At 37.5% G+C, this 26,938-nt stretch overlaps 3 protein-coding genes across 3 annotated transcripts; 1 reads left to right on the forward strand and 2 right to left on the reverse strand.

Moving 5' to 3' along the window:
* The first annotated feature begins 7,310 nt into the window (after positions 1 to 7,310).
* Positions 7,311 to 13,288, forward strand: LOC113730703 (RING-H2 finger protein ATL38). Its single transcript, XM_027255571.2, has 3 exons — positions 7,311 to 8,050; positions 8,670 to 8,767; positions 12,538 to 13,288. Exons 1-3 carry the CDS (start codon positions 7,892 to 7,894, stop codon positions 12,962 to 12,964), a joined length of 684 nt encoding a protein of 227 aa, XP_027111372.1. The 5' UTR covers positions 7,311 to 7,891; the 3' UTR covers positions 12,965 to 13,288.
* Positions 13,289 to 15,509: 2,221 nt separating this feature from the next.
* LOC113730704 (cytochrome P450 77A2) lies at positions 15,510 to 17,388 on the reverse strand. The gene has a single exon (XM_027255572.2). It carries the CDS (start codon positions 17,208 to 17,210, stop codon positions 15,669 to 15,671), a length of 1,542 nt encoding a protein of 513 aa, XP_027111373.1. The 5' UTR covers positions 17,211 to 17,388; the 3' UTR covers positions 15,510 to 15,668.
* Positions 17,389 to 20,209: 2,821 nt separating this feature from the next.
* Positions 20,210 to 24,142, reverse strand: LOC113730705 (receptor-like protein kinase FERONIA). Its single transcript, XM_027255573.2, has one exon. The coding sequence runs from the start codon at positions 23,950 to 23,952 to the stop codon at positions 20,425 to 20,427; it is 3,528 nt and encodes a 1,175-aa protein (XP_027111374.1). The 5' UTR covers positions 23,953 to 24,142; the 3' UTR covers positions 20,210 to 20,424.
* Between the last annotated feature and the right edge of the window lie 2,796 nt (positions 24,143 to 26,938).

Genomic DNA, 26,938 nt, shown 5'->3' on the forward strand with positions numbered 1-26,938 from the left:
AATCGATATTTGAATCGAGTTCAACTTTGTAGGAGTTCGTTCAAATTTGGTTGGCCAATTAGTCACACCAGGGTTGAATAGTAGTTTATGTTCAATAATTTTTAAACTTGATAAAAATAAACTCATTCAAATTCAATTCATTAAATAAATAAGTCAAATTTGAGCAAAATTTTAAACTCATATAAAATAATCAAACAAAATTAAACACTAAGTATTTGATTTGATTAATCTCGATTACGCCCCTACAGCCATATGAATCTACTACCCAATTTAAATCCTTCATTTTTATAATTTTCATTCATCCACTTGCTTTTTTTTTTTTTGTTGAGTGGATGCGGATAATGGGTTGACTAAATACATTTTATAGTGGTCACCGTGTAAATAAATATGGCTTTGTCTATCCCACTTTTGGCCACTACTAATTTGATTTTTCAACCAACTAATCATGACCTCAAACTAACTTTAAAGATTCTCTTAGGAGAAAATTGAGAAACCCAAAGTAGCCCTAGGCAAGCAACAACACTAGTTTGATCTTGAAGGGAAGCGCCACCATTGTTTTCACGTCACTTCTTCAAGTATTACGATGGTTTGACTTTTTTTTTTCTTTTTTAAATATAAAGTAAGAGATATCTTTAATTAATTAATAGATAAAACTATTTGCAGGTCACCATGGGTGATTTGAAGTTTTCTCATTTATTCTCTTCTTAGTTAATTACTTCCATCAAGATCATCACGTAATGGCACCTTTGATTATGCCAAATGCAGCTGAGTTTTCTTCTTTTTTTTTGGACAAGATATACCTATTCCTATTCTATACTATGGAGAGCCTATTTCTACTTTGTACTATAAGGAGGGGGGCGATCCAACGGAATCAGAAGGAAGATCCAGGGGACTGAATCACTACTGGTCCAGATAGGTGTCTACACATCCATTGGCAAAATATTCCAGGAAGCTCTGGATTTTGGAATACAGGGCAATAAATTCGATTCCTTGACCTACACCTAAATAGAGTGTTAAGCCTCTCTTGGTATCTAGATACTCTAAGAATCGTTGGTTGCAGCTGAGCTTTACTTGCATATTGCACACTGTTACAATATTAATTAAAGGTTCCAGTTTCAAAGTTCGAACTAGGGAAGACTTTGAAAGTGAAATGTGCGAAGTTATGCCCTTCGTCAATGCTACATCAGTTTTCTTATCCATATAGGCAGTTGTCACATTGTTGGTTAGTCATTATGGTGCTTAAAAGTGTAATAATGGTTTATCTACTCCATAAAGGCGTAATAATGGTGTAACTATTGAAAAAGAAAAGGAAACAAAAAACAGCCTGAGTGCGATTGGATAGACAAATCCATTGTCAAACAAGATTAACAACAAATAATTAAAAAAATTTGTAACCAAAATATTACTAAGAGCAAACTTTAATATTATAAAAATCTTAACAACTAATTTTAATCCCTAATAATAAACAACACATTTTAGTGTTTTTCTTTAATGTGTGGTTTGGTATTGAATTAATTAAATAATGTAGTAAAATAGGGCTAATGATGGAATCATTTTATTTTCTCTCTTCTAATATCACTTGTTAATTATTGATTGGATCTAAATGTTACAAGATAATTAATCTCAAGTAATGTTAGTGTAAATTTTGAAATTTTGAAGGAGGTCAATGATATAATCGGAAATTTGGGGAGGTTTGGTTTATGAAAAGGGAAAATCGTTCAAAATATCACTTATATTTTGTAAAATGACTTTTTTTGTCCTTCAGTTTTAAAAGTATAATTTTATGTCCCTTATAAATTCACATTGATCAAATTTGGTCCCTATCTAGGTTTCTGACTAGTTTTTGGCCGGAATTTATTACGTGCCTTACATGTGATTATTTTTTAGGGGTAAAATTATCAAATTAAAATTTACATAATCCATCCATAGTGCCTTAAATTTCACAAAATGAATTGTTTCGTCTCTTACATTTTACAAAATAAATTTTTTCATTCCTCATATTTCACAAAATAAATTTTTTCATCTCTTATTGACCATGTATACGAATAGTTTTTTTTTAAAATTTATGTATATATCTATTTAATTTCACCTGAACAGTACTAATAGTATGTAATATATCTCTATTTGATTTCACCTAAACAGACTAATTGTAGTTGTAAATCTAATAATTTTATTTTAAACCCATATATATATATATTAATATTTGATTTCACCATGTAAATTTATTCAATATTATAACCTTTTCTATTTTGGTAATAATTCATTTATTAAGTTGTGTAATAAGACCATCTAATTGATCGGTGTTAATTCGAATTCTATAGTCATGCAAATAAATTACAATTTAAATCTGAAATTTTTACTCACTACCGTTAAGACAAACAATTGAATTTTTTACCTTATGATTATCTTAAAATTTAAAAGTGTCAATCACTTACTTCATTTTGTTATACTTTTCCTTTGTTTATTTTTTCTGTCCAAGTTTAATTTGATATAAATGCTTGATAATATTTAGAATTAAATATTTTATTTGTTTTCAATTTTTTAGTAAAAAGAATGAACATGAGTAAAAAACTAATAATTTTTTTAAATCTTTATATATATCTATTTTAATTTCACTTGAACAATATGTCCAGGCGAAATCAAACAGAGATATGTTACATGCTATTCATATTGTTCAGGTGAAATCAAATAGATATATATATTAGTTTTAAAAAAAAGTTATTCATACACATAATCAATGAGAGATGAAAAATTTTATTTTGCAAAATATGAGGGATGAAAAAAATTCATTTTGTGAAATGTGAGAGACTATGTATCGGATTATGTAAACTTTGATTTGACAATTTTGCCCTTAAAAAATGATTACAAGCCAGGAACGTGGTGAATTTCACCAAAAACTAGTCGGAAACCTAAATAGGGATCAAATTTAACTAATGAAAGTTCGTAAGGGACATAAAAGTATATTTTTAAAAGTAAGGGATGTAAAAAGTAATTTTCTAAAATGTGAGGATTGTTTCGAACGAATTTTCCATTATGAAAATATTCCGATTATCTAAGCCAAACTGCCATATTTTGTTGCATAAGCAAAGCCATGCCATCAAAAGTTCCTGGACGGTTGCCCTTGTTCAATCCTGAACTTACATTGTCAGGACTGCAGCGCTGCACTTTCTGTTCCCCCCTCGTGTACCAGGACGGCATCACCTGTGGCCCAGTCCTCCCTTCCCAGCAATATGACGAGACAAAACTAATCATATTGTACTGAAAATATCTCGAAATTGGATGCTTTTAGATCTGAAGATGGGATCATTGCTTACCCGAGGAAACTCCAGTCCAGAGTGCAGCATGCACTTTTTTGTCATCAAAATGTAATAAGAAAAAAGCAACTTGCACCCTATTATCATCATGTTTCATCCTCCTTTTTTATCTTGCTCATCATATCACTTTCCATCTTCTTCTTAATACGATCTTTAGATCTTTATCACTACCATCATTACTGGTAATGACAAATTTTGTTTTGTTAGCAATATATATAGTCTTGATTAAGTGATCAATAACCATATATATATATATATATATATATATAGCGTACACAAAGTACTGTCTCCCTCCAAGGAAGTAAACATCATAATCTGCATCAGCAAGTTTCGTATTTTAATGACTAGTGGTACCAAATTTCTAAGCTTTTTAGTACAGTGTTTTTCCTTAATCTAGGCCCTGTCATTGACAGGCCAACTTTTGTGTGAATCCATTGCAGTTTGGGATGAAGATTAATATATACATTTGTGTAAAAAAATCCTGCAACATGACCTGTTGGGGGAGGATTTAAAACTCGAAACCATCATATACTAACAAGTTTGATATCCTTTTTGGTGGCAAAAGGCAAAGGCAATCTCGATCATCATACTCTCTTCTCGCGCGCGCGTGGTGTCGTCCTACCAATTAATTGAGGCGTGGATTTAAGAAAGAGAATTTGCATCAAACGTACTTCATATTTATTGACATGAAATTTTTAGTTCTTCAAAAGTGAAACCAGGGATTTTAATTCCTAATAAATAACAAAAAAAAATTGCTCGTTTTTGTTCCCTAGTCAGCTTCCTTCCGAGTCAAATTTTGTCGATTTAGTCAAATGCGTCATCTTTCCTGTTGGTTTCTAGCCTAACTTTTCAGAAAGTTATTTCTAGCCAAACTTCAAATCGAACCCAAAATCACCACCTCCACGTAAACACAAATCAAAGGATTGAATAAACAAATCCAAAACCTCAAATTCCCTACTCTAATTTTACCACAATGCTCAAACAAAGTTGCAGTCAAATTACACTTACAATAATGATTTCTTAGATCCTATAGATCAAAACCCATCATAAATTTGAACCAGATTTCTCACAAATAAGAGAATGTCATTTTCAATCGAAGCATACACTCAAAAGAGTGAAATATGACAAAATATGCAACGAAAGCCCATTCATCTTGCAAAAAGTTTCATAACAGCAACATGAACATTTCCCCAACCCATTACACCGTAAAATTAACTAGAAAAAAAAAAAAACTCCCAGAACGGCTTTTGATAATTAAGCCCGATTCTTTCCTCAAAACTCAACCAAAATCAAATTAAATAGATTAAACATGTTCCCACTCCTACAAAGAATCACATGCACGATAGATGTGCAACCACAAAGTTCTCCACAGAGATTCACCGTTGTTAACTAAAGCAAATTTTTGAAATTAGGGTTTCGGTGGAGAAGGATTAGAGGAAATGGTGAATTAAGTGAGATTTTGGAACAATAATTAAGTGATTTTTTCAGATTTATCCTTTACAAATTCGTCACATGATGCGTCCATGATTTATTCTAGTCAAAATTCAACAGCAAAGATTGCCAAAGATCAAAAGTTGGCCTTTTTTTTAATGTATTAGGAACTAAAATCGCTCATTTCGATTTTGAAGGACTAAAATTTCATATCAGTAATATGTGATGTGCAATTGACGCAATTTTTTCAATTTAAAAAAAAAAAAAGAAATTTAGTTGAGGCACAAAAATGTTGAGGATATATCTTTTGCGACTGTACGATGAAAGTCCAAATGTATTACAATAGTTGGTTATGGTACTCATATCCAGTTGAGATCTCTGTTATGTAACCATTGACTTGGATGTCGGTAAGACCTGAAAGTTACCAGCGAGATAGAACTGAAAACAACATTATTATTACTTCATTGTAATCACGTTTGAGCAATCGGAGACGCCAAGAAAATTGGGTCTTTGTCGTTGAAGTCATCTGATAAACTAACTGTCGCCCACCTGTTGATCAAACTCGTCACAAAGAAGAAAGTACTTGTCCCAGAAAAGGATATAGAGGAAGAATGAAGAAAAAGTAGAAAAGTAGTAGGTGCGCTAGTAAAACATTCACGTCACCCAATTTATCTTCTTCTTCTTCTTCTTCTTTTCTCGGGCAAGCAACGTGCATAATAAAGAAATAATAATTTCTCCAGTCGTAAATATTTAGGTTTTTACGTAGGATTAATTGCATGACAGAGAAATGCAGAGTTAAAATTGTTATCCCGGGGAAAGCAGGGGATGAACAGACTCGGCAGGAATTATATACAACAAAAAATATCAGAACCGTTGGTTACCAAATACGCGTGTCTCAACGTTGTTTTTCATGTAACTTGTAAGCACACAAAATGAGGAAGGCTCTATTTATTTATTATTATTGTTTTGGCAACAAGGCTTGTACAGGATTTGGAGATGAACTCGCACATCAAACAAGTACGCTAACTAACGTAGTCTCTCTAAAATTTTCAAACAAAGGAAGTGCTTTCTGGTAATTCATTACATGGGATTTGAACTCTCGACCTAATTATCTAGTAGTGGACGAGTGAACTCTAAGCGGATTCTCCCTAGTCGTTGAATCAATGTTCAATGGTTAAATTAGAGGACGGCAAGACCAATCCTTAATATAAATTCATCATAAGTTTTCCAAAAGGTATTCAAATAGAGCAATTACCGACGAGGAAGAGGTTATAAGCAAAAAGTTTTGAATTCAGCTCCTCACCTACACCAAAAAAAAAAGAAAAATGTTTGAAAAAAAAATAGTGTCAAACAAAGTCATTTTCGCCGAACTTAATCGCTCTTATACCCTGTAAATTGAAACAGATGCGTAACATTTACACCGCCTCAAATTCCTTCGCCCAAAAGGGGTCGGTTCGTGGCATGTTTTCTTTAGTTAATTAATCTAAAAAGAAGGCATGATGCTTCCACGAATGCCAGACAACAAATATCAGGGTGCATTTGTTTAGCATTATTCTATATTCCGGTTAATTACATTAACCCCTCCGCAAGAGAATTAATAGCGTCAAGTGCAAAATGCGTCCCTTTTAATTTATGATACTAGGTGATATCCGAGGTTTATACCAATATACCATACGAGTATATATTTGTAATAGTAGTAATAATAATAATAATCAAAATATCTATAAATTAAGAGAATATATTTATTTATCTCTAGATGTACCTTTTCTTCACAAAGTATTCGGTTTCATTACATCATAAATAGATACACAACTCGAAGGATGAACAGCTTGAAAAAGTTGCGAAAAAAGTATGGATTTAGTCTGAGAGTAAGAGGGAACACCATGAAATTAGGTTGAACATTATATATATATATATATATGATCTTTATAGACACACAACTCAAAGGGATGAACAGGTTGAAAAAGTTGTGAAAAAAGTATGAATTTAATCTGAAAGTAAAAGGGACCACAATGAAATTAGGCTGACCTATATATATATATATATATATATATATATATATAATCGTTATAGACACACAACTCGAAAGGATGACTAGCTTGAAAAATTGTGAAAAAGTATGGATTTAATTTGAAGGTAAGAGGGAACCCTATGAAATTAGGTTGAAATTTGTATATAAAAAATTGTTACTTTAAAATACATAACAAAAATGTTAGTATACTTTTAATATCGACAGCGTATTTATTAGCATTCTTAATGCTTGCCATATCATCATAATTTAATTCTAAAATCAAATCATTAGTATATAAATTGTATGTAAAAAACATTTAATCCTAACAAATAGGGTAAGAAAAAAGTCGTAAAAAAGGGGTGGGGGTAGTTTTGGGTTATACATAGCTTATAATTTATAAGGTCCACCCAATCAATCGTATCCTTTAAGTGTTACTGCGCTGCCGTTGGGTGCGTGACAGTGATTTTGGATCTTAGATCTCTCTAGTGTCCTTTTAATCACATGATCTAATCTAACGGAGTATATGTGGCAACCGAAATACCGTCTCTCTCTCTCTCTCTTACCGTCTCTCACACACATAATACTAAACTCTCACGCACATTTCTCTCCTGTTCCCGTGGTTTCTACACCCGGGCTTAGTGAACTGAAGACTCTTGTCGCCTAATTCCACAAGGCCACGCACCAGCTTCTACAGGCACATCTCCCCCCTCCACCCCATCCCTCTCTTAAACCACCGCTTTCAGTACCAAATGCACAGCTCTACAATGCATATCCCTGTTGGATTTACCTGTACATATGCAGGGAGTTAGAAGAGGAGGTGGCGCAAATCATGTAGAGGAAGAAAGGTAAAAGAGTATTTCTCAGTTCGAAAGTGAGAAGAACAAGGTGGATTTTTATTCAAAGCGAGAAAGTGGTTGAAATCAAATGATTTTGAGTGTGAAGTTGGGTTTGCTTGATGTTCTGAGGGAACTCTAGTAGGTGGTGAGGTGCAGTGTAGAATTACGCTTGTTTGGCTGTGAAGTACGAGGCAAGATTTGAACTTTCTTCAAGGGTTCGTTATAGTTTTTCTTGAACAGTGGGGAAGACTAAGAAACGAGAATTAAAGTGACTCTCAATAGGAAAGCTAAGTAAAGAAATGATGTCTTCAGGGACAAATTTAGTGATGACAGTGATTGGATTTGCTGTGAGTACCATGTTCATTGTGTTTGTCTGCACAAGGCTTATTTGTGCTAGAATTCAATTGAATGCATCAAGGCGTTCTTTTGCTAGAGCCCATAGATCTGATCTTAGCATTGTAAGCCCTTTACACTCATTTCTCTTTGAATATCTCCTTCACGATTCAGTATTTGAGATGCCCTATTTTGTTGCTCTGGATACATCATTGCATTTGATCATTGTCTTTGATGTTCCTTTGGACGGTCTGCTGGTAAAGCCTGGCCTATACTGAATTAGTTGATTGTCTTGTGTGTAATTTGTTTAATTAAGAGATTAAAAGAAAAATGAGAAAATTCAAACGAGTTTTGTTGTGTATATATGTTTGTTCTGTTCATCCGTTTTGAGGGGAACACTTACCTATGGATTGGTATTGCTGTAGGATTTCCTTATCTGTTGTCTTAAAACATCTTCTGCTTTCCTTGTGTTTTAGCTTTTAGGTCTCCTTCCTGCACACCCCTTTTGACTGCCTAGCTAAAGCTAGTTGTTTTATATTGGTAGGTGTACCCAAATTGTACTTGTACTATTGTACTTATGCCTTTTGTCTCGTTTAATTCCCTTTTTTAGTGTAATATTGTTTGTTTTTTCTTCCTTCCTTTTTTTTTCCCTATCACTCGTACTTTGGTGTGGATAATGCTTTTTTTTTTTCAATCATCTCGTGCTCTTTGAAATGAGGAAATGTTGCTGCTTTTCTTGTACAGTTGGAACGAGGGCTTCATGGGCTTGAACCTGTAATTTTTGCCAACTTCCCGACAAAGAAGTATGGTGATAACTTTTTCTCCTCGGGAGAAAATAATCAGTAAGTTAAACTTTTCATGTTTCCTATGGTGTATGGTATATATAGTTTCCGTATGCTTACAAGGCTTTAGCATGCCCGCTACAACTTGGAAAGTTCTTTCAACTGTTGTAGTTTTGTTTTTATTTGTTTCTTTGCCTTTTCAATAGCTGAGCCTTCTTCTTCTGTTTTCTTTCTTTCTTTATTTCTTTCTTTTTCTTTTTCTTTTACTTTAACCAAAAGTGGTGAGGGCAGAAGAAAGCATGGGGAATAAAGAAATTTGTTTTGAGTGTCGCCTGTTTTATACCAAACTTTAGAACAAGACAACTAGATAGGAACTGTTTGAATGTGTACAAAGATTGGTGTCATTTCTTAAGATTTTGTCTTCATTTTGAGCAGTATAACTCTGACATTGCTGATATGACTTTATGATTTTCAAATTGAGATGCAATGTAAACAGTTTTTGGGGTACATATACAATGACCAAAGGTAGCATTGGAAAAGTCAGATTTGGCCCTATTATTAACAAGTTGTGACTTTCCTATAATTTGATTACTGCTTCTTATCTGCCATTGGATGTTGTAAATGCTGAGAAAAGTGCAACAGATTGATTCAAGTTTGTGACCTAAAGTATATAAAAATCTTTGTGACCTAAAGTTCAATAATTATGATGGCAGTAGTTGCTATTTTAAATTCTGGTATAATTAAGAGAATATACATAAATTGTGAAGGAAAAAAAATTATTAGGAAAAGTTCAATTTTTTATTTGGGGGGCTAGTAAGAGACTGGCACCATCTTTCTCCATCTGGGTTCATGGTGTTGTCAAAGGCATGGTTTTCTGCTTTACTGCTGGTGGAAGTCAGATCATTCTCGTGGGGTGGAGATGAGTGTCTAGTCCACAGCTGAAACGGTTATGAATTCTCCTTTTATTATACTTTTATCTATTCCAATATGACAGTTCCAGTCAAGGACTTGCTGGAAATTTAAAGGAGGGTGGCTAGAGTGCTTCTAGAAGTTGCTTGCATATTCATAGTTACTCTTTCTTCTCTTCTTTTTCAACTGTTTTCTGGTTATTATATGGCAACTCTTGATCACATTTGTCTTTTTGCACTTAATTTTGTGTTCTTTAGATTATGTTTCTGCACCAGCCTTAATTCACACAAGTTGCCTTAGAAGCGGTGAGCAGGTCTCTATACCAAGCGCGTTTTTGTGTTTGAGATTCCCCTGCACTGTCCAACTAAGCCTTGTTAAAACTCAGGAGCATGCTTTGTCATGTAAATTCTCCCGAACTGCCTATCTATTCTCAACTGGTTAACTAGTTCATCCATTTCCAAATTGATAGACATAGGTCTGTAACTTCTTGTCATATCAAATTGTGAAACTCGTTGGTAGCGGATTGTCTGTACAACTTGATCCACAATTTGTACCCTTTCTTGGTGCCCAAGCTTTTGCTGAAATTATCTCAATTTGCAACTCCTTATAGTTAACAGAACAAGAAACTATTATGAAGATTCCCCAATAAATCTTGAAATTGGTTCTCTTCTTGTTTTTGATTCCTTTGCATAATGATTATAAATATTTCTGAGGAATTTATCTTACACAAGATGAGTTACTAGGATATCCTTTTGTAGGTTGTTTTCCTAATGTCTTGTCGTATTAGTATTATAACTATGCAAGACAATATCCTTTGGAATATTGTCATGGAAAACTGGGAAAGTGACCTCAGTGGTGACAGAAATGCTGCAAAAGGGAAATTTGGTTGATGTTACAGTTAATCGAGCTTTTCCATGAAAGTAGGAAGATTTATCTGGAATGATCCTCATATAATTTTGCTTCCTATATTCTAATTTGTAGAAGAGATTCAAGTTCTTCCTGTTAATGCATAAAAACATTAATTTGAACAGAAGTGTAGCATGCTAGCAAAAGTAAGCAACAAGTTCTGTGATAATCTATAGAAAAAGGTCAATGTTGAGCTTGTGTGGCAACTATTCTCCTGAAAATATGAGTGATCTTTTAGGTGGTTTGGCTGCTCCCTGATAATTTCAAACTTATGAGCGGAGCACATTTAATCTTCTTCTTTGCCAGCTGAACTTTTCAAAAGATTGTTAATCAAAAGCTACAACGCTGATTAATTTCTCAGTTAGGGCTGGAAGGAACTTGTTAACAGGATTTAGATATCCTTTTATTTTCCCCTTCTGTAGGAGGGGTCCTGGGTTATAAAAATAGAATTCTTTTTCAGTTTCTGTATCTTGTATTAGGCCACCTCATAGGGCACTGGGCTGCTTGATTCTGTACAATTTCTTAATTTTTGTTTAGTAACACTAAAAATTGCTTGACTGTAAGAGTTGGTCCAGAATTTATCATAGAGTCTGTGGTGAAAGGGAATTTATTCTGTCCTTCATTATCAATTTTGAGATTCTCTATGATGTTTTAAGCAATCAAACATGATTGTTTGCACGACAAGGTAATCAGACAGGGCATTGTGAGTTTCCAGGAAATGAAAATTACAGAAACTGTTGATGATAACTCATGGGTGATCCTCACCTCAGTAGTGAAGTTGAGCAGAATGTGAAGTTTGAGGTGGTCTGTGGTCTTCTTCCCCTTGCTGCACCTCTTGACTAGAGTCATTTGGATTGACAAATTGAATTTGGTGGGCAATGGGCATCAGTAATTTTTAATTTTTATTAGGAGTCATTGTGTAAACGCCTTATAATTGTCCTACATGTATTACTTAAGTGGCTGTTGAAATGTGGTAGACAACAATTAATGTGCCATATGTGGTTTCGTGAAAACACTACTTCAGTTCAATATACAGAAGTGAAATCTCTACTTGGTTGGTTATTTCTGGAAAGCTTAGCAAGGCTCAAGCTTGTTTCTTGTCAACCACTGTAATTAGATTTAACTCTGCATAACTGTAATCATATGAAACTGGCTACAGTCGGGGATATCATGCCTACAACTCTGCAGAAATTAAAATGTAAGGGTCATATCGTTGAGAACTTAAGATATTTACAAGATAGCAAGTGTCTTGTGTCCTGAAGGAAAAGCATCAAACAAGCTGTTAATTAACTTTCTTGTTTATCTTTTGGAAAGGGTTCCTTACTGCTTTTCTACTTGTTATTGACCTTATCATATTTATTCTATCAGCAATTCAAATGTTAGCATTACTTATCCCTAATATTATCTGCAGTGTCTTGCTTAATTTATATACTGACAATATTTTGGATTCAGCTCTGTATCGTTTGTTTCTTTGGACAAAATTACATGGGTCTTCTCAATAGAAGAGGAATTATTATATGGTTGCTTCAACAAGAATAAAATTGATGCACCGTTTCATAGGTTGGAATTAGATTTACATGGTCTCTCTGTAGCTCCCTTGTTACTTAGGTTTCTTCCCTTAAAGCAGATAATTATCAAAACAACAATATTTACTGGTCTGCTTAACTTCAACGCTCAACATTAATCTTGAGAATACGTCAGTTTAATCAACTCCTGAATTAACTCTCTTAAGCCCCAAAAGTAATAGTAGTTAAACCACTTTTGTATTGTTGGTGTGTAAATTGTTCCTTAGTAGCAAGTCATGTACTCCCAATGAATTAACTTAGTAAAGTTAACGTTTTAGACCATCTTGGACGGTTACCTTTTCTTGCATGGAATGGTTTTTGGAAACTTAAATGTGTTTTTTCCTTCCCGAGGGTAAATTTGGTTTTGTGCTCTGGATGTGGTGTGTTTGCTACTCAGTAATCGATCTCCTGAGACCATTAACAACTTTGAGCATTCTTTTTGTAATCCAGGTGCACAGTTTGCCTTGCTGATTATCACAAGGAAGACACATTACGGATATTGCCCTCATGTGGACATTTTTTCCATGCCGCATGCATTGACATATGGCTGCATCAGCATTCCACATGTCCAGTTTGTCGCGTTTCTCTGCGCGAACTTACTGAGAGAAAACGTTTTATGCAACCTTTGTTCAGTTCAGCCATCAGAGCTCAGCATACCATCCAACCTGCAAATCTAAATACTCACCATTCGTCAAACAGCCATAGACTATCATCGACGCCACGTGAGAGCCAGAGGATGCAACCCAGCCAGGACGGGTGTCGTCATTCTGAGAGAGCTGGGGTAGAAGATAGACAAAGCAACCCCATCTTGAATGATGATCGTCAAATAACTAAAAAGTCAGGAAACAAAGAGATGGAGAGCCCATCAAATGCTTAGAATCCCTCCTCTGCTCCTTAACATCATTACTTCAATTTTCACGGAGTTACAGAGAGATTTTATTCAGCAAGTTTGCTTCAGCAGGCATGCGGATTGTGTGCCCAGGAAGTGGAACGATTTCCTTGTGGCCTTTTTCTTATCTTTTTGTGTATATAATAAGGTGTTGTATCTATTTTTTTTTTCCTTTTTCTTGTCTGTCTCTTTTTTAGCCCTTTGATAGAAGCTGTTTCACTCTGTTGGCTTAGGTATAGTTGGAGATGTTACTTCTGTAGTACAGTTGAGTTCCTGGTTTGCTCGATTAGCAATGTATATGTTTTGAAAGTATGTGTATGGCATTCTTGTGACAACCTGGACCATAGTTGGGCACAAAAGGAAGCAGAGTCCTTCGTTGGGCGTACTATTTTAGACATTCTTGCCTTTTGGTTTAGGAGGGATTTTACGGTGACTTCGTTAACGTCTGATAAGTTTGGTCTTGGGGACGTTACATTCTTTCTAAACCTGCATATCTAAAGCTTATAAAGCTTGGACGAGTATATTGGCAAAATATGGGATTCTGTGCCCATGCCACTCCCATCTTTGGAACGTTCTTACCTTCTTTGGAAATGCTAGCTTATCAAAAGTAAAAAGGGTTTAATCATGCTACACAAAAGCACGTGATAGAGCACCACTAAAGCAATCATAAATAAGAATCTACTGGTTTATTAAACCGAAATTTTATGAGAAGGCGGAATACTTTTTGAGAAATTTCATTTTGGACCGAATCAATTATTTTGACAAGTCTAGTGGTTGGTTTTTAGCTCGTATGGTGTTGCCAATTAGACAAATAAGGGTTCTATTATCTAATTTGAGTTGTATTTTATGTGAAATTAATTGGTTTCACCATTTTTTTTTAATTATTATTAGTCATGAGCAGTCAAAAATCAATTATTGAGTTAGCTAAATAGTTGATCCGAACAGAGATAATAATGTTGTACTAAAAATGCCTTTTAAAGTCAGTTTTTAAACTATTTAAGTTATCTCTTTTTTATCATCATGATCTTAAGTACAACGATTCACATCCCTTTTACCACGACGTTAAATACAACAACTTCCTAAAGAAAAAAAGAAGCATTTATAGATTTTTGAAAAGAGCACTCGCACTCTAACATGCTTCTAGTTCTACATATAATAGTTGATTTGAAAAAATAACTAATTAATTATATAGTTTGGGAATATGTACACCCGTAGAGTGTGCCAAAAGCACTAGTTTCATAAAGACCGGACTTCGAATGCAGAAACGTAGGAGTTTCTGATGGGCCTCTGAAATCACATTTTTTGCCTTAGTCTTCAATTTGGTCTCGCCGCTAAGCCCCGGCTCTAATTTGATGGCCTCTTGCACAGAGGCCCATTGCTCATCGGGATAGCCAGGTCGCTGGCTCTGGAGTTGTCGTCCTTACTCGCAATTAATACAAGCACATTTTTTGTCATGTTGGCCATGAATTTCGAATTGAATAGGATTTGTCCCTGGACATGGCATCTTCATCTGGTCCATTGACATTGACTAGTGACTACTCCTTGCTGGTTCGACATTCTCTACAACAAATCAGAGAAAATGGGTGATTAAATGCAGTGGTCTCCACCGAAATAAAGAGCCGCACGGTAGTGGGCCGTGTTTCTTGCAAACTTGAAACCGATGTCACGTGCAGCATGACTGCTGTCTAGCCTGCTAATGTTTATTGAGCTGTTCGCAACCACGTCCACTAATTGCCACGTCGTCACGCAAATGCAACCCCCTAACTTCATGTTTCGGTAACTTAGTTGAGGAGGTTTGTCTAAGGAGCACTCAATGACGAGTGTTTCCTTTTTTTTTTTTTTTGTAAGAGTACAGTTAAATTGAAAAAGCATTCAAATTAAATGTATTAATAAGTGTCTAATAAGAATAACAGAATTAATTTGGACGATAATGAATGTAAGTGTGTGCATCCACTTGCAGTTATTTTAAATATACTGCCGAGTATCCAATAAGAACCCGAGCATTAGTGACTAAGCAAACAAGATGGGATTAATTGAGCTCTAGTTATTTCCTTGTCCCGTAAGATGTGATTCCCCAATTAGGGTTCTCGTAACAAATTAGTTTTCAAATGTTACCCCTCCTACACCATTGGTTCGTGCTTCCATTTTTGGCACAAAGGTCAGAGAAAGTGATGGATCTTTGAACAAATTTAGACATCTGTGAAGTACGAGAACCGCTCTCCTCAACTCAACTCAAGTGCGTTGAATTGCAGTCCGTTCATTAATAGCTTGCCTTCAAAGTACGGTGACACACTTATTTGAGCCAGTGAGTTTGGGAGAGGACACTACTTTTGTCACCCAATAGCTTTTAAACGTGTTTGATCAATTTTTCCTCCGTATTCCAATCCAAGAAATAAGAAGATAGTAGATACTTTTGCTGCACAGCCCTCAACCGTTCAACTTCAATGGCATGCCAATTCCTCAAATTTTATGAAAACGATTAAAATTAACATAGAGAAGTTTATGTCAAACCCCTATCAATAGACTCCCAAAATAAATACAGTATTAAAAGATATATATATATATTTTTTTTAAAAAAAAAGGAGAAAGGAAAATCCAACTTTCAGCAGAAGTATGAAGAAATATATGTAGTAGTAGATAATTATATATCTATATAAACCCTAACATCTCATGGCAGAAAACCTCTCTTACATTAGATCCTTGGCTTGACGTGGGCTCTTAGAGTATTCTTCATCACCACTGTAAATTCCAATTTCTCACTAAAATCCACCTTACTGTCTTTCGGGTAAGCAGTCCACTCGAATTCTTGAACCATCCGGGCCAACATCAAATTGACATGCACCGTAGCCATGGCCAACCCGGGACAAATCCTCCGGCCAACTCCAAACGGCACCATCTTCACTCCGGTGACACCGGTTATGTCGGCATCGTCCCGACCGCTGAGGAATCGGTCCGGGTCAAACTTCGCTGGGTCGGACCACAATTTTGGATCCTCCGCGATGGTCGGCAAGAAAATTTCCACATTTGTATCTGTTGGAATGTCATACCCACCTAATTTGGCCGGCTCAATTACTGCATGGGTTAGGGAAAAGTACGTGGGAGGATGCTTACGTAACAACTCTTTAACGACGGCGTTTAAGTACGGCATGCGCTCCATGTCCTTCTCCTCAACCTTCCTATCACCGACTACACCTTTAATCTCTTTGTATAATTTTGTCTGAATATCAGGATTTTCGACCATCCTAGCTATGGCCCACTCAATTGCCGTCCCGGTAGTGTCGGTTCCGCCATTCAAGAACTCGGAGCAAAGTGTGACGAGCTCAGGATTAGAAGGAGCCGATTTTCTACCCTCAATTTTAAGATCAAATAATGTATCAAGGTAGGAAAATGAAGCTGCAGTTTTATCTGATCCTGGATTCTTAATAGCATTTCTCCTCTTTTCAATGAATGGGACGAGTAGCTCAATTTGCTCTCTTCTGACCTCTTGAACTCTTTTTCTTTGCTTGGAGAAAAATGGGCTTAGAAGTGGGAGATAATCGTCTAACCTTGGATCAAGAACAAGCAACACAGTCTTCATCATCTGATCGATCGTATCAATCATCTTTTCGTCCATTTCAATCCCAAAACACATAGATAATAGTATGCAGAAGACCGCGAATCGGGCATTTTTCAGCACCCAAACAGCACCGTCGGTGGCTTCAGCCTCGGATTTAATTCTTTCAATCAGTTTATCCATTGCGCTATCTCTTGCATCCTTGAACCCCTTAAGCCGCGTTGCACTCAACATATTCTGGACCATGTTTCGCCGCAGGGATCGCCAAACAGGGCCGTAAAGGGCAGCATTGACCGTGAATTTGTTGCAGCTGAAGATGGTCCTGGTAGGATTCTCTCGAGGCCGGCTAGAAAAGATTTGACCCTTTTCGATGAGTGCTTCGTATACCAAGTCAGCACTGGTGATGATTATCATGGTTCTAGTGCCCATCTTGAGAGTGAAAATTGGACCGTATTTAGGCAAAAGATCTCTCACGTACTGAAAAAAAGGTTTCCCTGATCGAGCAACTTGGAAGAGGTTGCCAACCACAGGCCATCCAGGCGGTCCTGGAGGCAAATTCAACCTTTTGGATTTTGATTTGCTTGATAACAAGAAAACCAGGCCCGATAAAAAGAAAGCTAGTGCTGTGAAAATGGTGTTATAGTAAGGTGAAAGTGATGAGGATGATAGGGGGGGATCCATTTCGGGGACAGGAGAAAGCTTAAAGGTTATTCAACGAAAATCCACTGGTGTTTGAAAGAGAAGAATGAGGGAAGTTGGAAGACATAAAGGGGTATAAGAATGTAGGAGAGCTGGAAATTACAGGTGAAGTCAATTATTGTAGCCATTGAAATTTAAAAAAACTGTGGGTGTTTTTAATGCTGTTAGTACAAAATACACCATTGCCAGAGCCATATATGGCAATGGCATTATGGCACTGGAAAACTAGAATTGGATGACAAGTTGACAACAGGTGAAATCAGGAATGGCAAGTGAGTGAAAAAGGAGACGGTGGGCAATCATGCAGGGGCCGGGACAGTTGAGTGTCTCAGTCAAGTCAACTACTCGTTTTTCCCCCCATTAAATTCTAACTGGAAAAGTTAGAGAAAACATGACTTGCATAGTTGCCTCCTGACTCTTTGAACTATAAAAGACAACAGCAACATTAATCCTGTCCATAGATACAACGTTGAAAACATCGCGCGGGGCGGGGCCTAATCACGTTGAGTATTGATTCGCATTCATTGCGATATGTTAGAAAAAGTAGTTAGGAGTTGTTTAGTGGTTCGGAGTGCTTAAATAAATGACACATTAGTAGTAATTCCAGATTTTCCACCGCAAAAGCAAACTAATAAGAAGTTTGAAATTTTCGTTCTAATAATAGTAGGAAGTGTACCTTTTTTGATTTGATTGAATCGGCAACATTTACATTACTCTAAAGATTTGGAAGAGATACACACACTCTGGATTGGATTTAATTGCATGTGTAAAGGTTTGAACCTTGAATTTTCATTAAGAATGTAATTTATATACTTTACTTGATGACCAATTCACTAAGAAATAATAGCAGAATAATTTGAAGTTCATTCTTTAATTTTATGCCCAAAACAAAAAATAAGTAGGTCTAGTTTGCTTGTCAAATTTTAAACTTCTTATGCTAAATTATTGTGGATAATAATTTTATAACTTTGCATTTTTTTAAAGTATTTATCCTATGACAGGACAATCGAGAGAAAGTTGTCAAACGTATTCGAGTATATTTGTTTTGAATGATTAAAATAGATCTCAGTTAGGGATTGAGTATCTATGCAGTTAGTTATCAGACAAATTCATGATCTGGATATGTTTAATCTGAATTTGAATGAATGAAATTGTGGGATTTAAGGAATCACAAGATTTGTTATATATATATATATTATTGCATAAATATCTAAATTTATTGTGTTAGTATTTATATTTTGTGTGTTGATGTATATAGTGTGTGGTGCAATTGAAACTGTCAATTATGAAAGCCCCGAATCCATCAAGTAGGAAAAAATGACTGTTGTCAAAAGATTGAAACCAACAGCTCTTGGGCTCTTGACCACCACAAAACCTTGAGGTCAAGATTTTATCCCTATCTCTTGTCATTTGCTATTAATATATGACTTCTTCAAATTTAAATGGGTGCACGGTACATCATTGTGATTTAATGATGGTTAATTTCCTTGATTTAGTTGGACCCTCCCCTTAGATGAATTATCGGCTCTCCCGACCTAATTGGGCCCTTCACTTAAATAGATTAGTGTAGAAGGAGGAATTACAGTGGTGTAGGAATTGTCGATTAACAAAAAAAAAAAAAAAATTGTGCTAATAGATGTCGTCACGAGGAAGGACGATAAGCGGTAAAAAAATTACTGAAGAAACAAGGGATGGATGTGCCTCTCACCGTCCAATGGACCAGAAGGTCGAGAAAACAGGAGGATTAGTAAGGGACTTGGGGCAGGAGTAAATGAGAAAAGGAGCAACTGAAGTTGGTAGCCAGTAAACGCTGGTGGAATAAAATTGCGGCCATTAAATTCGAGTTGTACTTGTAAATGTGATAGCTGCATCACCATGGCTCCACGACGACGTTGTTAAAGAATGAAGGTGTTTCCCATTTCTCCTTTTCTTTGAAACAAGAATAAAAGCTTTCAATTGACTGCACAATTCCCAATAAATCAATTTGAACCGGACGAAACTCAACCTGCGACAGTACTCCGATCTGCTTGTTGGACTGCACTTACTGTTGCTATCCGTTTTCCCGCATGCAGCAAAGGTGTCCGAAGCCAACCAAGAGGCATAAATGTAGCATGTTACCGAAAAGCCATTCCTTGTGTCACGGGCTGCTTGTTTTTCCTACAAACCGCCATCCCGTGCGGCACTAACGTACGTTCAAGTCTTAAGCCATGAACGCCTAGCTAGTTCACCTTTAACATTCAATGCGCAGTTTAAAGTGCGGAAGCGCAAAAGTAGAACGTAAAAATATGTTGGTGTGACAAAGGAAAGCTTATATTACACACAAAACTTCTTTACAGGTTGCCAACCATTTCCCATACAAAGGGCTTGACCTACTTATAGGCAAGCCCAAAATACTACATGATCCTGAAATTCTCTACACAAGTCTAAATCTTATCTACATGGTCAAAACTTATCCACAAGGTTCATGCTTATCTTCAAGGTGCATGCTATCCATAAGGTTCATGAGTATTCCACAAGGTTCTAGAATCTTCTCCACAATTCTAGCATCTTGTGGAATAACCCTAGCCAACTAGGCACAGTCGCGCGCGACCATGTGCGGATGGGCAAAGTCACGTGTGCGGGAGCACGCACAAGCACAGTCGTGCGCGCGACTAGGCACGAGCGCGCGTGGATGCCCGTGCGGAAAGGCACGGCCGCACACAACTTAGGCGCAGCCCGTGTCACTAGGATAGGCGGAATTCTGGTGTCCATTATTTTTCGAAAAGGTTATACAATATGCAAGCCATGTTACATCTTTCTCATGAGATGGTTACCAAGAACCATCTGGATTTTGGGCTTTCTCTATGAATTGTATTGCCGTCTTTATAGACGCTTTAATGTCTTTCTGTCGATACATTGGATATGAACGATTGAAACATACTAGAGCTTGAACAATAGAAGAAGTGCATTCGATCCATATATCTAACCATCACAAAAATGTATTTTGGTAGAGGAATGTCAACTAAAACTTGCAACCATCTTGTTACATGACATTGGTTTTTATCCAACAAGACAACTCAACATTGGTTTTTATTCAGTAAGACAACTCAACTTCTTGATACGTAAAAGTAGACTGTTGATTTCAATCTTCATACATGCAACATTAGAATTTAGAATCGAAGACTTATCAAGTAACACAAGCACAAAGTTGTTCAGCTCACTCTCGGCAAACCGAAAACAGAAGTGGCCGTTTCCATTTCGGCTTTGTAGAAGTAAGATTTGGTATTTGCTTGTAAATGTCCTCCAACTTGAAACCATCATGACCTTTCCCCTTCACCTCTGGCTTTGTTGCTTCTGCATTCTCCTGTAACTGCAGTGCAAACTCTAGTTTCTCAACGACTGTGTCCATTGATGGCCGTCTTGCTGCCTGAACTTGCAAACAGCTAAATGCAATTTTCAAATATTCAGCCAGACATGCTGTTGCAACTTCACCTTCCAGATAGTTTACTATCTGATGAAGTGTTTTGGTTCTAATGCTTCTTCTAACTGAGTCTCGAAGACTGTTTTTGCTCAATGACCTTCGGCAGCATAGTACTTCCAACAACACCAAACCAAATGAGTACACATCTGATTTTTCCGTTAAACATTGTACACCAAGGCTTATATCTTCAGGACACATATGATCCAGTGTCTCTGAGACCACCCCAGCTGCTGACTGCTTTGCCCAGGGATCGATGTGACCTATTTTAGACAGCCCAAAATTAGAAACTTTTGGGACGCAATTGATGTCCAGCAGAATGGTTGCTGGCCTGAGGTCCATATGAATTACTGTCTTCTGGGTACCATTGTGAAGGTAATCTAGAGCTTTTGCTACACCAATGCAAATTTGTAGTTTACACTTCCAGTTCAGTGGACCTTTTTCTCTACTCCTGTATAGATTGCTGGAGAGAGTTCTATTGCCAACGTAATCAAACACAAGGTACATCTCATTTTCATGGTAACAATACCCAAGCAAGGAAAGCAAATTGGGGTGTCTCAGTTGGGATAGCATCTCCATCTGTTCGCCGAATTTTAGAACTTCCTCTTCTTCTACCTTTTGCTTAAACCAGTAAATGCAAACTTCTCTTTGCATATTTTGCAGAAAACCTCGATGCACCTTCCTGAATGCATCTTGCATGATGACAGTACGATCACTGAAGTTGTCTGTTGCTGCTCGGATGTCATCAATTGGAAAATGATAGCAAGGTTCTTTTTTCTTTATTGGCTTCCCTATGTCCCAATGTGCATCCCCTGGAATGGTTGCCATTTCTGCCACAGAAACATTAGTACTCTCTTGCCTTTTCAGTGCATCTTCCAAGCTTACCACCACTTGAGCCATTGTAGGTCTTTCTTTGGGGTCGTTGTGCAAGCAATTTTGAATAGATTTCACAAAGATCTTTAAACTTTTTGGTGAAACTTTACCCTGAAGAAAACGATCAATAATCTCATCAATTTCTCCTTTGCTGATGCATTCTTGGAAGCAAGATAGAAGACTCCGTTGCTCCAGATTTTCTGTATCCATTGCTGGTCTCCCACATAAAACTACCAGCAAAACGATGCCAAAGGCAAATACATCGCTTTTCCTTGTCAGTTGATGGGTCCTAAAATAGTATGGATCCAAATAACCCAATGTGCCTTTTACTCGGGTGCTCACATAGCTCTTTGATTGGCTCGTCTTTTCGAGTTTGGACAGCCCGAAATCAGAAATCTTAGCTACAAAGTTCTCATCCAAGAGGATGTTTGTATCCTTTACATCTCGGTGTATGACCCCATATTCTGTTCCAGTGTGAAGATAGTCAAGTCCACGAGCAGCACCAATGCAGATTCTGAGCCTTTGTTCCCAACATAGAGGAACAAAAGCTGTCTTGTTTCTACGATTTTTATACAGGTTATCAGCAAGAGTTCCGCACGGCACGTACTCGTACACTAGGATCATCTTTTGGGATTCGTTACAGTAACCAATCAAAGAGACAAGATGTATGTGCCGGAGTTTGGAAAGTGTTCCAACTTCAGTCCAGAACTCATGAGCTCCTTGTTTGGATTTTGATTTCAACCGCTTTATGGCAACCACCTCAGAAGTCTCATGGATGACTCCTCTGTACACTTTACCAAATCCACCCTGTCCAATAACAAATGCCTCGTTAAAGTTTTGGGTTGCTGATTCGATCTCGGAGAGTGAAAAGCAACGGTAGGATGCTTCAGTTGTCGTCGTTTGTGTGTCCTTTCCCTGGTGAAATTCCTCTTTCCACATCTGCCTCAAGTTAAAGACGGCTATATTGACTAGAATAATGAGGATTGTCATACTACTAGTCACTGGGAAGTTGCCTTGGCCAAGAGCTAAGAAAACATATTGCTTTTTCAGGTTCCAAGAGGGCAAGACTCTTTCTGGAAATGTAGGGATTGGAGTTGCAAGGCTGTTTTCAAGGTTGCTCAACTTGAAGATCTCTACTCCATTGAGAAGTCCAAAAACAAACACATCAAATGACTCTAGGGAAATCAAGAGATCACAATTCCTTCCTTCTGTCTCTCCTTTCACCTTGACTAGATAATCCCTGTATGCTGGGATCGCAGCGCCACCACTCCATTCGATCACATTAGCCTTAGCCTCAGCTATATGATTGTTTATGACGACTCTGAATTCCCTTTGCTCGTTTGTTGACATCTCTGCTCCAAACTGGGAAAAATGAAGCCTGACCAAGTATCCAAAGCCTAAATCTGCCGGTATTCTCCATGTAAGCTTGTGCATCTTGTTTGCTCTTGCATCTCTTTCTATTTTCCAGGAGGTTTGGTAAAGTTTTGGTGGTGCAATGAACGCTGGCATGTTTGTGTATTTAATCCTCTTTGCCAAATGACTCACTTGGTGAACTCCAGCAGGTTCTAGCAAGTAATTAGCATCCTCACTCCATCTTCGAAACATGCCAAAATCCTCTATTGGTGAGATAGAGTTCCCGCCAATGTTCAACCTCTGAATCACTTCAAGTGCAGTGCTATTGTCGATGACATGGAATCGATTCATCAGATTAACAATGCGGGCACCCAAATCACCGTCAAGTGTGTGGTAAAGACCAGTCGGTATTGAAATTAACTCGATACCATTCACAAAAGCATATGTGTTTCTTGACTTGCTACTCAGAGAGGGGGAAAAAACGATGTTCAATTCCCTATTTTCTTCTACATTCACGCAGAATTCCTTTACAAGGTACTTGACACTTGAAGTATCAGCGGCATACGAAGCACTAAAGTCCCTTAGGAGGGTGAATGGACCAGCTTTAACAGTGAAAAAGTCCATAGACTTTTCAAAGCCTCGATAGGAAGCAGGGTAAAAATGGAGGCGAATAAATTTCTGACCTGGACTGACCTGAAATGTATAGTAGAATGGAGTGGCAGAGATTCTTGCTGTCGTGTAGGGAACTGGATCAACAGACAATGACGATTCTTGAAGTGCAGTTGAGCTTCTTGATTTGCCCCTTGGTTGCAGTGAAGGCATGAACTTCGAGGATGCTTCTCCAATCCATTCACGGCCGTCAAGTGCAGCTGAGTTGCCAACAGAGCCACAGTTTATAGCTACATCACCTATGTCATAGGTGGCAGTTGCTGGGGTTTTGTAACCGCCATTAACGAAAACTATAACATGATGATCACAAAAACTGAGCAAGATGTAGGAGTACAAGTATAAAGTAACCCCAAAAACTGGATTCAAGTACATGGGTTCAACTTCAAACAGGCTGGAGTTTCTTCCTTCTGTTCTTTTTGGCCGGGCAATTACTTGGCCAACAATATCTCAAATGCAGGTGGTGATTTGCAAGTAAACATAAAAGACGAGAGATTCAATTGGTTGACCTGAAAGCCAACATGAAAAATTTCTTGAATCAAGAACTAGCAAGAAAATTAGATGTGAGACAAATGAAGAGTGGAAAATTCAACGAAGGACCACAGAGAAGACAATGACAATGGCCAGAGAGTGGGTTCTGCTTAGAATTTGATTGAAACCTCGAAATTTCAAAGAAATGCCATAAAGAAGACAATGACAATGACCCACTAGTGAGCTCGCACTTTTTTTTTTTTTTTAAAAAAAAAGAAATAAAATAAAAAACAATGGGAAGTGGGTGACTTTTGCCAACGACGGAGTCATACGCGGTCTGCGTCAAAATTTGTGAAATTGATCGAACGAACCATACAAAAGAAGAAGAAGTATACAAAAGAAAAGCCAGTGAAATTACGTACTTTTTCATTAAATCACGAGAAACTGGAAGTTACTGATCTTCAGCAGCTCCAGAATAGGTCACGGTTGTTCACCTATAAGAACAATTTCCAAGAAATGAGAGCAGATTTTCCTTTTCTCATTTTTGCATTTCACATTAGAGGACATCGAGTTGTAAGGACCGTGTAGGACCAAAACCACATCTTCCCTTCACTTCTGGCACTTAATAGTCTTCGGTTTTAAGTTGGCAAATGTTCAAACTCTATCATTGAAAAAGTAACTTTTTAGGATCAATCCGGCAAGAAAAAACTTTGAGGGGTACAAACAAGCATCAAGAAATATCATACACATCAACAAACACGATAGCACAAAATTAGGCTCTGCTCCAAAAAAGAAAAAAAAAACACTCTACAACTGCCATCTATCTATAACAAAGGAAAATCTGGACTGAAACCCAAAGGACTTGACATTCAATGGTCTGTTTATTTATTTCTACAGCACCCTTTGGGAAAGTGGACTAAGAAAGAATGCTGTTGGAAAACTCCTAGTCATACGCCAGATATGGTGTGTCCTGGTAAATATCCTCCAAGTTGAAACGACTATCAAGACCTTGTCCCTTGTAATCTTGGAATCTTGTTTCTGCTTTCTCCTGTAGTTGCAGTGCAAACTTTAGCTTTTCAATGGCAAAACTCATCGAGGGCCTTTCTGCTTTCCGAACACGCAAGCAGTTAAAAGCAATCTTCAAGAATTCAGCTAAGCATGCTGATGCAATTTCCCATTCCACACTCGGGTCGATAATCTCATCCAGTGTCTTTGTTTTTATGTGATTTTTGACCCAATGTTTGAGATACCTTTCATCGTTTCCAACACAGAGATGGAAATCCTTTGTTTTTTGACAGCACAGAAGCTCCAGTAACACCAAACCGAATGAGTACACATCTGATTTTTCCGACGCTTGCAATCCGGAGGTTATTACTTCAGGAGACAAATACTCCAGCCACGGTAGTTCACTCTTCGAGGGGGCCTTCTCAAGATGAGCAACAGGGCTTAGTTTGGACAACCCGGAATTCAATATCTTAGGACGCAAATCCTCATTCAATAGGATATTTTCCAGCCTTACGTCGTGATGGACAATTGTGCTTCTGGTTCCTTTATGGAGGTAATCCAGTCCCTGCGCCACCCCAATGCCAATCTGGAGCCTGTTCTTCCACTGGAGATGATTAGTTGTTTTGCTGCCATACAGATAGCTTTGGAGGGTTGCAAAGCCAATGTGATCGTAGATAAGGAGGATCTGATCCTGAAGTTTATCGTGACAGTACCCAATCAAGGACAGCAAGTTTGGGTGCCTCAGTCGAGATAGCCTCTCAATCTCATGAGTGCAAACGTCTAAAACCTCCTTGTGACGTCTACCGATTGGAAGCTGGTATATGGAGAACGCGAGTTCTGGGTGCTGTTTCATATGTCCGATGTATACCTTCCTGAGTTCCCCATCTATGATAAAATGATGATGATCAACAGAGATGTCCATAGCTGCTTGGATATCCTTGAGCGAGAACCGAGGACCAGAGACATTGGGTAAAATGAAATGCGTTCTCTTCGTTTGCTTACCTATGTTCCAACCTGCTTTCCACAGCCAACCTTTTGATGGCCTTCGTATCAGAGAAGAGTCTTTTTTACTCGACTGCAAGTCTTTTCCATTTGATGTTGAGGCAGTTTTTTGAAGCGGTTTGCTGGTTGTGACCTCATTTGGACGAGAAATGACACTCTCCTCCAGTATTGGAGGTTCCTCATGCTGACTGAGTTGAAAAGACTCGGTAGCTCCCTTCTCAAAAAGCTGGCCCCCTGCTGTCTCAACCCCTGATACAGAAAACATCGGAGAAAAAATAGGGCTCTCCTGCTGCTCCAGTGCATACTCCAGGTTTGCCACCACTTGAGTCATTGATGGTCGTTTTTTGGGATTGTACTTCAAGCAGTTCTCAACACATTTAACAAATTCTTTAAGACTGTTTGATGGTATTTTCCCCTGTAGACTAGGATCAATTATCTTATCAAGCTCACCTCCTTCGATACATTCTCGGAAAAATGACAGAAGACTTCGATGTTCTTCTGGAGTTCCAGTGCTAATGGCACGTCTCCCAGACAAAACTACCAACAGCACAATACCAAAGGAGAATACATCGCTTTTTCTTGTTACCCTGTGAGTCGTACAGTAGTCAGGATCCAGATAACCAAGCGTGCCTTTAACATTTGTGCTAATATAGCTCTTTGATAGGGGAATGCTTTCAAGTCTTGATAGTCCCAAATCTGCAATCTTGGCTACAAAGTTCTCATCCAGCAGGATGTTTGAATCCTTTACATCCCGGTGTATGATTCCCTCTTCACTACTAGTGTGAAGGTATTCCAGTCCACGAGCAGCACCAATGCAGATTCTAAGCCTCTTCTTCCAATCAAGAGGTGCACGATCCTTCACCTTGTTGCCAACTTTATAGAG

The sequence above is a fragment of the Coffea arabica genome, chromosome 2e (assembly GCF_036785885.1).
Source record: "Coffea arabica cultivar ET-39 chromosome 2e, Coffea Arabica ET-39 HiFi, whole genome shotgun sequence".
Classification (NCBI taxonomy): Eukaryota; Viridiplantae; Streptophyta; class Magnoliopsida; order Gentianales; family Rubiaceae; genus Coffea; species Coffea arabica.

Excerpts from the sequence above, each read along its gene's own strand:
- LOC113730704 (XM_027255572.2), bottom strand. The coding sequence starts at position 17,210 with ATGGATCCCCCCCTATCATCCTCATCACTTTCACCTTACTATAACACC.
- LOC113730705 (XM_027255573.2), bottom strand. The coding sequence starts at position 23,952 with ATGTACTTGAATCCAGTTTTTGGGGTTACTTTATACTTGTACTCCTAC.
- LOC113730703 (XM_027255571.2), top strand. The coding sequence starts at position 7,892 with ATGATGTCTTCAGGGACAAATTTAGTGATGACAGTGATTGGATTTGCT. Across the intron at positions 8,051-8,669 it reads ATAGATCTGATCTTAGCATT|TTGGAACGAGGGCTTCATGG; the intron begins GTAAGCCCTTTA and ends TTTCTTGTACAG. Across the intron at positions 8,768-12,537 it reads TCCTCGGGAGAAAATAATCA|GTGCACAGTTTGCCTTGCTG; the intron begins GTAAGTTAAACT and ends TTTGTAATCCAG.